The sequence below is a fragment of the Zootoca vivipara genome, chromosome 3, assembly GCF_965207765.1.
Source record: "Zootoca vivipara chromosome 3, rZooViv2.hap1.1, whole genome shotgun sequence".
Classification (NCBI taxonomy): Eukaryota; Metazoa; Chordata; class Lepidosauria; order Squamata; family Lacertidae; genus Zootoca; species Zootoca vivipara.
Genome location: NC_142586.1, coordinates 108,304,604 through 108,318,574, shown reverse-complemented (window position 1 = coordinate 108,318,574; position 13,971 = coordinate 108,304,604). Strand labels below are relative to the sequence as shown.

The 13,971-nt window shown below is 43.6% G+C and overlaps 1 protein-coding gene across 5 annotated transcripts in view; it reads right to left on the bottom strand.

The window, feature by feature from the left end:
* The window catches only part of SPTBN1 (spectrin beta, non-erythrocytic 1), a 209,266-nt gene that overhangs the window by 83,772 nt on the left and 111,523 nt on the right, over positions 1 to 13,971 (bottom strand). For all 5 annotated transcript variants that reach the window (XM_035110961.3, XM_035110965.3, XM_088667420.1 and 2 more), the window contains one exon: positions 5,060 to 5,211. In XM_035110961.3, coding sequence (XP_034966852.2) covers positions 5,060 to 5,211 — 152 coding nt within the window. The remainder of the gene's footprint in view (positions 1 to 5,059; positions 5,212 to 13,971) is intronic.

Genomic DNA, 13,971 nt, shown 5'->3' with positions numbered 1-13,971 from the left:
GCGAAAGTGATCCACCTTCACTTTCCTGAAACACTTTTGGATTTGGACCACAACAAAGAAGTTGTGCAAGGAAACATCTTTTAAAAATAATAAAGGTAAACTTTCATGGATTTGCTAAGCAGTGGAAAGGATATCAATGTAGAAAAAATAAAATGGGGTGCATTCGTATACTCTTCTTTCACGTACCCGCATTCCCCATAATGGCAGCAGCTCCATTCATAAAATTGTAGAGTTGGAAGGGACCCTGAGGATCATCTAGTCCAACCCCCTGCAATGCAGGAATATGCTGCTGTCCCATATGAGGATCGAACCTGAAACCTTGGTGTTATCAGCATCACCCTCTACCCAACTAAGCTATCTACTTGGACCGGGAGATCAGCCAAGTTTAAGGTGCCAATAACCTTGTATTTGCCTACCATATTCCATGCCGTAATATACTTGTTGGGGCTGCACAAGAGGAAGGCAGCTTGCCCCAAAGATCTTTCTCTTCTCCATCTCCCCTCTGCACCTTCTCCCTCCATATCCCACATTCAAACCCCTCTTCATAGGGCCAGGAGTCATTCCTGGTCACTGGGAGCTGTGCTGTATGGAGCGGTAACAGAAGTGTTTAATGTTTGTAATCAGGTGAAGGGATATTGCTCGTGCTTCTATACTGTCATGTTTACTGCGTGTTTTAATATTTATGTCCCTAAAGCGCTCGCTGAGTTACACGGGGACATTTTCGCGGCACGTAACGGCAATCCAATCCCTGTATCAAATAAAGAGGAGTGCAAAGTTGCGATTAGAAACTTCCCTTTCAAGATCCAGAACTTGAGAGGTAAAATAATACCTACTATACTCTGCTGCATTTAAAAACCAGCTAAGGAGCATTAAATTGCATTCAGGTGATCTTGCAAACCATGATTTGGGTGCTCCTTCCTTTCCTCCAAGCGCAAGAGGAGGAAATTAGAAGTGACTTCTCCTCCATCATCATTATCTTATTCCAATTTTCTGGACCGTGGAGAACATTTCACACATTTACGTCTTATTCTGTGTGCAACAATATGGACAACTGATTCTTCAGTCTCTCGGTCTCTCTCATTTTCCCTTTTGTACTTTGAGCAAACATTCTCATCAATTTGAAGCTGCGTTCTCCCCGCCCCACCTTTTAATATTGTGGAATAAATGAATGGATTATTATTGTTGAATTATTACAGTATTTATTTAACACTCAAGTCACTTTTGTTACAAAAACTCAAAGCAACTTACAATAACAAACACATACATTTAAAAAACCCAGCAGGAAACAAAAGGGAAAGGGGAAAAACTAAAAACCTGAAAAAGATGTGTCTTTTTTCCAAGCAAACCATAGCATGTCATTGATCTGTTTTCAGCTGTCTCCACTGGAGTGACATCCCTCCATTCAATTTCAGGTGAGCCCCCTGCCTCACCTCCTGACTGGAGTCTTATGAACAGTCTCCACTGTTCAACAGCCACCTCCCGACCCTCTGTAGAGGGTTTTGGTGGATAGAGAAGGTTGATTTTGAGAGAGGTCTTCTCTCCCTCGACTGTTGCCTGGACTCACAGCTGTCCATGGAGGTGCAGGTCAATTCTGTGTCCAAGACAGCTGTCTACCAGCTCCATCTGGTATGCAGGCAGAGACCCTACCTGCCTGCAGACTGTCTCGCAAGAGTGGTCCATGCTCTGGTGATCTCCTGCTTGGACTACTGCAATGCGCTCTACGTGGGGCTGCCTTTAAAGGTGACCCGGAAACTACAGCTAATCCAGAACGCGGCAACTAGACTGGTGACTGGGAGTGGCCGCCAAGATCATATAACACCGGTCTTGAAAGACCTACTTTGGCTTCCAGTACGTTTCCAAGCACAATTCAAAGTGTTGGTGCTGACCTTTGAAGCAGTATACCTGAAGGAGCGTCTCCATCCCCATCGTTCAGCCCGGACACTGAGGTCCAGCGCTGAGGGCCTTCTGGAAGTTCCCTCACTGTGAGAAGTGAGGTTACGGGGAACCAGGCAGAGGGCCTTCTGGGCAGTGGTGCCCACCCTGTGGAACACCGTTCCTTCAGATGTCAAGGAGATAAACAACTATCTGACTTTTAGAAGACATCTGAAAGCAGCCCTGTTTGGGGAAGTTTTTACTGTTTGATGTTTTATAGTGTTTTTAATATTCTGTTGGGAGCCGCCCAGAGTGGCTGGGGAAACCCAGCCAGATGGGCAGGGCATGTATGTATGTATGTAGTAATAATAATAATAATAATAATAATAATAATAATAATAATAATAATACCATCAGGCTGCCTCAGTGGGAGAGATGGAAAGCAGGATTTATTCAATCAGCTTTACTGGAAGACCAGCCCCATGGGGCTCCTCCTGCCCCTCGGCTCTTTTCTGTTCCAGTTGGTCATTTTAAAAAACTACAACTAAAGAATTGGTGCCTGTTGCTTGTTTCCCCTGCTCTTCCCTCCATGCCCCGTTTCCCTTGTGTGCCACGTGGGTGTTTTTTAGCTTGTAAGCCTACAGTAGGGATTGTCTTGTTTTAATTTGTTTACATGTACACCAATCAGGGAAACTTTTTGGGGGCTGGAGAGCAGGGCAAAAATGTTCAGAATAAATAAGGAAATAATGGCCCAACAGGAACATGTGTGTGGATGCAGGAATGCTTAAGTGGAGTTGTGAACTGTAGCTTTTATTTTATTTTTACTGTGGCTTATATTCCCACCCACCCATTCTGGTCTTCTGAGGCACCAGATGTGAGCCATTTTATGGCTGCTTCTGCAGACACATTTCCCAAAAGCAATCAGTTGGAAATGGCCCTTGGGTGACGGCTTAAATTCTGGACTGCAAAATCCTAGAAGGCTCCCTTGGCTTTAGCCATGATCCTACCCATCGAGTGTGGCAGTGGGATCACCAATGCTTAACTCAAAACAACTATTAGCATGTGCAGACGAAAAAGAAACATAAGCAGGAGAGGGTTCAGCAAACGAGATTTAAAAGCTAATCCTGCTAACATACTTCGGAATGCATGCAATTATCTCAAGGCCTTTGCAAACCACTTTATCTGGACGTTTGTTTGCAGTGGAAGGTGTGTCAGAATGAGAGCTCTTTGCACAGAGATTGCTGGAGTTGTGTTCCTTCTAAAGTCAAGGCAACCAGGCTAGGAAGCACCTACTGTGTATTATAAAAATCAAGTCTTCGGAGCCTCACACAAATACAGCCAAACGCAAGTACAGTGGAACCTCGGTTTATGAACACCTCGGTTTATGAAATTTTCGGTTTATGAACACCACAGACCCATCTGGAACGGATTAATTCACTTTCCATTACTTTCAATGGGAAAGTTCGCTTCAGTTTATGAACGCTTCAGTTTATGAACAGACTTCCGGAACCAATTACACCCATGCTTCGGGTTAAGTACACTTCAGGTTGAGTACTCTGCGGACCTGTCTGGAATGGATTAATCCACTTTCCATTACTTTCAATGGGAAAGTTCGCTTCAGTTTATGAACAGACTTCCGGAACCAATTGTGTTCATAAATATTGCAAGTGAATCATGGGGTGTTGCAGGCTGTTGAAGCTCAAAGGCTGGGAAGCGTAGCTCCCTGAGGGGAACAGAGGTCTCCTAACAACTTTTGGCACTGTTAACAAACTACAATTCCCAGGATTCTTTGGGGGGAAGCCATGACTGTTAAAGCAGTGCAATATAGTGCTTAAATGTATGGAATGGGTGTGGCCCAAATGCAGCCTTTATTTATCATCCATTCTGATTTCAAAGAATCGTAGAATCAAATTGGAAGGGACCCTGAGGATCATCTAGTCCGACCCCCTGCAATGCAGGAATATGCAGCTGCCCTGTGTGGGTATACGACAAGGAACATTTGTCCTGATTTCCTTGTGAAGAGTTTATATGTCTTTCCACTTTTCACTGCATTTCCCCGTACTTTGCAAAAAAAAAAAAAAGCTGTTTGTTTGTTTTTAAACTGGGCTTGTTGCGCTAGGGCAGTGAATCTTTTTTTATCCACTTCAGTTGCACGACACTAAATTTATTGAACTCCTCCTGCAAAATAGTGACAGCAAAGGCGCCACTTGTGTGCACATGAGAACACAGAAGGAGCACCACTGGAACAGACCAAGGAGTTTGATAGTCCACCACCTCATCTTTAGGAGCAACAACCTGTCAGTCAATGAATTTGTCCTTCAATACCAAGCTCACTTGTCCCCGTACCCATTTGTGGTGGTTAAGCAATTGGGGCTGACAGCTTTGCTTTCCCTAGCTGGAACTATGGATTTCTGGGCCACAGAAAATGTATCTTGAAAGGCTGGCGCCAAAAGATGTGAGTGGTGCTGAGGTCTAAACCACTGAGCCTCTTGGACTTGTCGATTGGAAGGTTGGCTGTTCGAATCCCCACAATGGAGTGAGCTCCCATTGTTCTTTCCCAGCTTCTACCAACCTAGCAGTTTGAAAGCACGCCAGTGCAAGTAGATAAATAGGTACCGCTGTGGCGTTTCTGCGTGCTCTAGTTTCCGTCACGGTGTTCCGTTGTGCCAGAAGCAGTTTAGTCTTGCTGGCCACATGACCCGGAAAGAGTAGATGTTGTTGGACTACAACTCCCATCAGCCCCAGTGAGCACTTGCTAGGGCTGATGGAAGTTGTAGTGCCACAACCTCTGGAGGACGTCGTGTTGGCAGAGGCTGTTACATGGTAAGAGTCACACACAAGAAGTTTATTCAGATAACACACTTTCCTCTCCTTGTCCCAATTATCCAGAGCGAACCCTTTCTAAACCTCTTAGCTCTTCACTGCTGTTAAAATCACGGCAAGAAAAGAAAACGAGACGAAGGGTAATTTGCACATTTCACTCACATCAACTGAAATAGCACCCCCAAAAACCACGACGGGACTTTAATGTGAAATTGCCCAAGGGCCACACTCAGTATATCATGAGAGGCACCCAATGCTCTTGCTTTGACTTTAGAACTAACAAACCTGCGGCAAAGTTAAGACTCTTGTTACAACTGGGACAGCACAGATGCCATAAAGATTTACATTGGAAATGGGCACTTACAAGTCTCTCTCCTGAAAGAACTTCCAGCAGTTTGATAAGCATCCGTCCATCGCGAAGGTCGGCGTACAAGTCCGTAATTCTACAGGACACACGTGCCAAGTGAGAGTTAACCCACTTAGTGAAAGTTTTCTTCTGGACTGCCTCTCGTTCATCTGGTGAAAAGACATACAAAGGAATAGCAGAGTTTAGGCAGGGATGCAATAAAAGCACGTCCTGATATGACACTTCTTTGAGTGCATGATATGATCACACCCCTGGTCCATCTAGCCCAGCAGTCTCTCCAAAATTGCAGGGGTACTTCCTGGATCAGCTGGCCGGGGATTTATAAAACTGCACATCCCAGAGGGACCTGGGGCTGTCTACATTCAAGCTGAGCTATTGACCTGCTACAAATCCCATCATCCCTAGCTAGAACGACCGTTAGGGATGGTGGGAGTTGTACTCCAGGAACAGCCTGGGAAGTTTGAGAAACACGGACATTTGTATGAATGGTTCTAAAGCCCCACAAGGTTTGGAGTTAATCTGGTTTTACAGAAAGCCATGGGCAAACAAGGCCCAGCTTTGGCTGAGTTCTTGGCAGCACTTTCACAATTGTTTGCACGGCCAGTTGTTGGGCAACACAGAGTTGTTTTGCCGTTGCACAAAAGCAGCACTCCAGACAGGTCACCCTCAGACTGCCCAGTGGCCTTGGGTTGTAGTCAGAGGCAGTTCTGTCTTATTTGAAAAATAAAAATCGGCTCATGTAAAGCAGGGCACACGATTGCCTCTTACCCACTTCCCAAAACCTGAGGATTGTGGGATCTTTAAAGGAACAGAATAAGTTATGGCATGGAAGGCTGCAGCGGCGGGGATCAGTGAAGATAAGAATATTCAGATTTGTAGAAACACTTTACAGCAAGGCAAAACCCCATTTGATACAACTGCCTCTAATTTTTTGTTAATCATTCTCCCCCCCCCCAAAAAAACACCCCACAGGGCGATATTTATACAGAGAATAATAATAAAAAAGAGTTCTGTGTCAAAGCACATCTTTGCATACAGTCTATCTCATGCTTTTGCCTGTGTTAGAAGGTTCTCGGGTAGCAGAGCTGGTGAAGATCCTTGTTTGAGATCTTGGAGACCCACTGTCAGAGCACAGCAGTGCTTCAGCTCAGTGCAAAGCAAGATCCCACCGCCCAGAACAATCTCGGATGCATTCAAAATTAAATTGCAATGCTCTGACCTCCCAGTCCTGGTGTTTTCTAAAGACCTTTTGTGATTATTTCCCCTCACAATAATGGTAGCAATATTATCTGCACAGGACACTCAAGACTTTGGGAGGGATTTGAAGGGATTTGTGCTTGGAGAGGTGAATTCCCTCTATATTCTAGCCATGGAGCCCACATTCTTTGCTTTCACTGCAAATAAACCTTGAGGCAGAGGTCTGGCTGTGGTGGTCAGCCTATGTCATTTATTTAATTGCTAATTTTCTATCCTGCCCTTCTTCGCAAAGGAGCCCTGGGTGGCAATCAGCAAAACAGTAACTTTTTTCAATTGAAAACATATTTTAAAACAAACAAACCCCAAACACATATCCTCACAGCCAACCATTTCAAGCATTTACAGGAAGTATATTTCAGCCCTCAGGTGTCTTTGTGAACAAGGTACCTACTTCAGGCTGGAGGGGAAGGTTGACACATAAATGAATGCTCCTCCACATGAGAACAAGAGTTTCCTGCACATGTAAACATGGAAGCCAGGAACACATGTTCTAGGCCGCACCTCCACCATCCATTTAAAGCACAATACCTTTCAGTCATGGCTTTTCCCCCAAAGAATTCTGGGAGTTGTAGTTTGGTTAAGGGTGTTGTTGACACTTAATTCTCTTCACAGCACCCTTGACAAACTACGGTTCCCAGAATGCTTTGGGGGAAGCCATGATTGTTTAAAGCGGTATCACAGGGCTTTAAATGTGTGAAATGTAGCTCCAGTTTTCCATGTAAAAAAGGGAAGCTCTCTATAGTGAAGCATTCGATCAAAGAAGCCCTGGCCTTCCGTTTGAGGTGTGGCAGAGTTATTAGACTTCTTGTTTGTTGCTAACCTCCAGCTTCAATACACTACAGACCTTTGCTCTGTGACATCACTTTCTGTGTGTGTGTGTGTGTGTGTTTTAAGTCTCCATTCTTCTTGCTGCTGTGACTGTTGCCTCGTAATTACAAAGTACACCCAACTTTACTTCTGTTGCAGCACTGGAATGTGAAATATCCAAGTGGAGGCTGGAGAGGTTTAAATGATTCGGGCAAACAGAACAGGGAGGTGATCCCCTTTGCTAGAAAGCGCAAACCTCATTTTAGCAAAGCACAATACTGCAAAGCCAAAGTACCAATGAACAAGTGGCATTGAGTTGTCCTTGTATGAGTGTGGCGTAACCTCATTGTTTGCTATCATCTCTGAAAAGTTAACAGGAATCTTTCTCACCCAGTTATTTAGAACCAGCAGCAGTATGTATATAAATATTTAATCCACAGTTGATTTAATTTTTTTTTTACCCCGTCTATAACTGTCTTGGATATGAAATCATTTTAAAATACACAATAGTTTAATATATGTTTTTATTGCTGAAGGTCATGCTGTTAAATTGCCTTTGAGGTGCCTCACAGGAAGTAATTCATAACTGGAATGGAACGGAAATTTTGAAAAATCTCCTGAGTAGTGGGCACAGTTATGCAGATGTCCTGTGTTCAATGGGCCAGCAAAGAGGCAAGCCCTCTTTGAACATCATCATCATCATCATCATCACCTCTTATTTATATCCCACCCATCTGGTTGGGTTTCCCCAGCCACTCTGGGCAGCTTACAGCATATATAAAAACATAGTAAAATATCAAGCATTAAAAAGAACTCCACTGGCAAATTTGGTTGCTGTCCTCCACCATCCATGAGAAAATTAAGTAAGGCAATAGAGACTCACAAAAGGATAGAAAACTCTTATTTATGCCTGCCAAAATATGGATAAATTGCCATGGAAAGGTTGCCTGGAGTCCAGACGGACAGTATTTTGCTGGAAGAAGTTGAGCCAATACCAGAATTTTGAGTTTTCACATTTATGCTGGATTAAAGTGTTCTGTCACCCCTAGCATAACAAATCCGCTTTTAAAGAAAAAAATTAAAAATGACTTTTTGTACGTAGTTTGAAAAAGTTTCAGGCAAATGCGCTGGGAAGCGTGGGATGAGCAAATGACTATCAGGAAGAATTAGACATACTACCTAAGCAAAGCAGGATGAGTGCACAAACAAATCAAAACAAATGTTCAGTGCAGACCGGATAGAATCTAGCTAAACTTTGTGAAAGCAAATTTGGATGAATACTCACTAAAAAAGGTCATCTGGAGAGGCTCTAAATGAATAGTGCCTTAAGGATGTCATTTATTTCCCAATTTCCTGCGCAGAATATTAAATGCATGGGGTGTTTTTTTTTTTAACTCAGCTATTTCCCCTGTTATTTTACTTCCCCTAATTTCACATTTCCATGTTTTTAGGCAAGATGTGAAAAACCGTGCCTGCTCAGGGACTGTCTGCAGGCTTCCCTGAAGTAAAACATGCATTGCAATGCAAGGAAGAGGAGTCCCAGCTGTGTTCACGGAAAAGTTCTCCAGCTCATTCAGCAAGTAAGGAGAATCTCCCTGGCTGCTCTGTATAAACTGAGTGTGTTCCAAATACACAGGCTAACCCGCATCGCAGGGGCATCGTCGGGCCATGAGAGCATTGTACGGGCCGACCTTCGCCGAGCGGATTTCAAGAAGGTTGTGTCCGTTTGCCGTGGAGTGGAAACGGCAGCTGGCCGTTTCTGTTTGAGAGTTTCACAACCCCTGAAAAGTCTCGCCGTAGTCTCTCGCCACTTTCAAGCACATAAATCGAACGGACAATTTTCCCTACCAAACCACTGGGGTTTGAAAATGCAACAAGGGTGATGAACGGGTCTTGATGGGTTTATTGAACGAAAGACTTTGTTCCTGTACTTAAGAGTGAACGAAGCATCCGCAAAAGACTATAAAGAATACTGGCAAAATAAATTATTGAACTATGCTGGACAAATCAGTTAACTTGAAACCCAAGAAAGAAAGAGGACTTGGGGGGAGGGGAGGAATGTTTAATGCATCATATCTTTTAAGCTTTGTGTATAGTGTTTTACATTAGTATAACTTTAAATGTCACTTGTAATAAGATGAATGTTTAAAATTGGATTATTAAGAATATAAGGTTTTAAGGACGTGCGTGAACGAGTACTAAACAATGGAACCAAGAGGGGGAGTCAAGCAAAAATTATGGTTAAAAATTGGTTTGTGGTGTTTTTGTTGTTATTTCTGGAGAATTACTGTAATAAAATGTTATCAAAAAGGGGAAAAGGGGAAAAAAGAAAATGCAAGAAGGATAACTAAACAGTCACATGCCTTCTTAGAGGGCTGAAGTTGTGCTTTCCTTCACCCACCCACCTTTCCAAAAAAGAACAGTTTATTGAAATGCAATCTTTGTAAAAGCAAACACAGAGCTCTGGAAACTTTGGTGCAACTCTGCAAAGTTCTGCTGCACCTAAGGAGCATTTCCCTCCCTTCCTCATTCCAATAACTAGGTGGACATCTCAGCTTGACAATTCCATGAAAGGTACAATGGACATATCTTCATCACCTGCTTTACAGAGGCTGGTCTTCGACCTGAAGGGCTATCAGAGAACAGTACTCTAACCAGCCAAAAAGTTATACAGTCCAACTCCCATTTAAAGATAAAGAACCCGAAAAAAAAGAGAGCAAATGGGGCTTTCAGGTTGACCATCAAGAACTACAGAACTACAATTCTCAAGACCCGTAACAAACTACAGTTCCCAAGGTTCCCTGCGGCTGTTGAAGTAGCATAAGAGTGATTTAAATGGAAGATGTTGGGGATCCGACCCAAGTAGGTTGCCAGATCAGGGAAACCCAGTTTCCTCCAACTGCTGCAAGAGATCAGCCCCACAAAAGCAAGACAGAGAACCATAGAAGCTTTTCCTTTGAGAATTATAGGACAGAACCACCTAAAATGTACAGGTGGTTGGTTATTCATGGATGCTACTACAGTGGCTGGAATGTTACCCGCCCCCAAATGGAAAGAAGCAGAAGTCGCAGCAAAGGAAGAATGGATACAAAAACTTATGGAATACGCAAAAATGGCAAAACTTACCGGGAATAATAAGAAATCCAGATAACAAACTTTTTATAAAAGAATGAAAATGGTTTGTTGAATATTTACAGATAAATTGTAAACAGATAAGAACATTGGCGGGATTATTGTAATAGCCTGCAGTTTTATAAGAGTATGTATTTAAAGTAGATGAATAAATGAGCAAATAAATTTGGATATGCAGAGGATATAAAAAATAAATTTTAGGAACCACAGAAAGTGGGGGGAGGAAGTCAAGTTTTGAAATGTTAAAATGATTGTAAAATTGTTGACATGTATAAAATTAGTGAAATGTATAAACTTGAAAAGTAGAAATAAAAAATTGATTATTAAAAAAAACATAGAATTGTAGCGTTGGAAGGGACCCTGAGGATCATCTAGCCCAACCCCCTGGATGCAGGAATACGCTGCTGTACCATACGAGGATCAAACCTGAAATCTTGGCTTTATCAGCACCATCCATACTTTAACCAGCTGGACAGCCGTCTTTTCCTTCTTTTCTTTCATTTTGCGGGGTTATGAACAAAGCTATTTTACAGCTCGAGACTGCAAGGCTCCATAGCTCCCGTGCGCTGAATGTGCTTTTGCAGGCAGAAAGGGTTTGGAATCTCTGGTTTTAAAAAGTGTCAGGTATCGGGAAACCTGAGACCCTGGAGAGCCACTGCTGGCCGGAGAAGACGAGACTAGGCTAGCTGGGCAGACAAGACTGACCTGAAAAAGCAGTTTCCAGCATTTATCAGGAGCATGTGCAGCTCAGCGGTATGACACCTGCTTCACATGCATGAGCTTTTCGGATTCCATCCCCAGCATCTTCAGGTTACAGCTTGGAGAAACTGCTGTCTGAAGACCTGGAACGCCACTGCCAGTCAGTGCAGACAATATTGAGCTAGATGGACCTGTGGTCTGAGCCTGCGTCAGGAAGCTTCCTGTGTTTTCAAGACCTCCGAGACACTTTTTTTTCTGAATTAAAACTGGTTGCACTCCACCACCACCCCGAAATGCCCACTTTTCAAGGAGACACCTGCTCTGCCCGTTTGTATGTTTTTCCTCTTTCTTCCCCTTCCCTCTTTCCTTTTGTGCTGCGTCCTTTAGATTACAAACCTGCAGGCAAAGAACGGTTTTCTTAAGGTTAGGTTTATTGCTTTCAAGATTGGTTTACACGGCAATTGACATTATGAATACCAGAGAAAATAAGACAGGTGAGGAGAATCCTTGTGATGATATTTAATAAAGTGAGTAGGAAAGACGAGATCATCTGTGGTAAAACAGATACCGGGGTGGAGGGGAACCCGCAAAAAAAAAAATTGTCGTTGGAAATAACATTTGCCCTTCTCTTCATCTAAAAGGTAAAAGGTAAAGGGACCCCTGACCATTAGGTCCAGTCGTGACCGACTCTGGGGTTGCGCGCTCATCTCGCATTATTGGCCGAGGGAGCCGGCGTATAGCTTCCAGGTCATGTGGCCAGCAAGACAAAGCCGCTTCTGGCAAACCAGAGCAGCACATGGAAACGCCGTTTACCTTCCCGCTGTAGCGGTTCCTATTTATCTACTTGCATTTTAATGTGCTTTCGAACTGCTAGGTTGGCAGGAGCTGGGACCAAGCAACGGGAGCTCACCCCGTCACAGGGATCCGAACCGCCGACCTTCTGATCAGCAAGCCCTAGGCTCAGTGGTTTAACCCATAGCGCCACCTGGGTCCCTTCTCTTCATCTGTTGTTGTTTAGTCGTTTAGTCGTGTCCGACTCTTCGTGACCCCATGGACCATAGCACGCCAGACACTCCTGTCTTGCACTGCCTCCCGCAGTTTGGTCAAACTCATGTTCGTAGCTTCGAGAACACTGTCCAACCATCTTGTCCTCTGTCGTCCCCTTCTCCTAGTGCCCTCAATCTTTCCCAACATCAGGGTCTTTTCCAAGGATTCTTCTCTTCTCATGAGGTGGCCAAAGTATTGGAGCCTCAGCTTCACGATCTGTCCTTCCAGGGAGCACTCAGGGCTGATTTCCTTAAGAATGGATAGGTTTGATCTTCTTGCAGTCCATGGGACTCTCAAGAGTCTCCTCCAGCACCATAATTCAAAAGCATCAATTCTTCGGCGATCAGCCTTCTTTATGGTCCAGCTCTCACTTCCATACATCACTACTGGGAAAACCATAGCTTTAACTATACGGACCTTTGTCGGCAAAGTGATGTCTCTGCTTTTTAAGATGCTGTCTAGGTTTGTCATTGCTTTTCTCCCAAGAAGCAGGCGTCTTTTAATTTCGTGACTGCTGTCACCATCTGCAGTGATCAAGGAGCCCAAGAAAGTAAAATCTCTCACTGCCTCCATTTCTTCCCCTTCTATTTGCCAGGAGGTGATGGGACCAGTGGCCATGATCTTGGTTTTTTTGATGTTGAGCTTCAGACCATATTTTGCGCTCTCCTCTTTCACCCTCATTAAAAGGTTCTTTAATTCCTCCTCGCTTTCTGCCATCAAGGTTGTGTCATCTGCATATCTGAGGTTGTTGATATTTCTTCCGGCAATCTTAATTCCGGCTTGGGATTCATCTAGTCCAGCCTTTCGCATGATGAATTCTGCATATAAGTTAAATAAGCAGGGAGACAATATACAACCTTGTCGTACTCCTTTCCCAATTTTGAACCAATCAGTTGTTCCATATCCAGTTCTAACTGTAGCTTCTTGTCCCACATAGAGATTTCTCAGGAGACAGATGAGGTGATCAGGCACTCCCATTTCTTTAAGAACTTGCCATAGTTTGCTGTGGTCGACACAGTCAAAGGCTTTTGCATAGTCAATGAAGCAGAAGTAGACGTTTTTCTGGAACTCTCTAGCTTTCTCCATAATCCAGCGCATGTTTGCTATTTGGTCTCTGGTTCCTCTGCCCTTTCGAAATCCAGCTTGCACTTCTGGGAGTTCTCGGTCCACATACTGCTTAAGCCTGCCTTGTAGAATTTTAAGCATAACCTTGCTAGCGTGTGAAATGAGCGCAATTGTGCGGTAGTTGGAGCATTCTTTGGCACTGCCCTTCTTTGGAATTGGGATGTAGACTGATCTTCTCCAATCCTCTGGCCATTGCTGAGTTTTCCAAACTTGCTGGCATATTGGGTGTAGCACCTTAACAGCATCATCTTTTAAAATTTTAAATAGTTCAGCTGGAATATCATCACTTCCACTGGCCTTGTTATTAGCAATGCTTTCTAAGGCCCATTTGACTTCACTCTCCAAGATGTCTGGCTCAAGGTCAGCAACCACACTACCTGGGGTGTATGAGACCTCCATATCTTTCTGGTATAATTCCTCTGTGTATTCTTGCCACCTCTTCTTGATGTCTTCTGCTTCTGTTAGGTCCTTACCACTTTTGTCCTTGATTATGGTAATCTTTGTACGAAATGTTCCTTTCATATCTCCAATTTTCTTGAACAGATCTCTGGTTTTCCCCATTCTATTGTTTTCCTCTATTTCTTTGCATTGCTCATTTAAGAAGACCCTCTTGTCTCTCCTTGCTGTTTTTTGGAAATCTGCATTCAGTTTCCTGTATCTTTCCCTATCTCCCTTGCATTTTGCTTGCCTCCTCTCCTCCGCTATTTGTAAGGCCTCGTTGGATAGCCATTTTGCTTTCTTGCATTTCCTTTTCCTTGGGATGGTTTTCGTTGCTGCCTCCTGTATAATGTTACGAGCCTCCATCCATAGTTCTTCAGGCACTCTGTCCACCAAATCTAAAT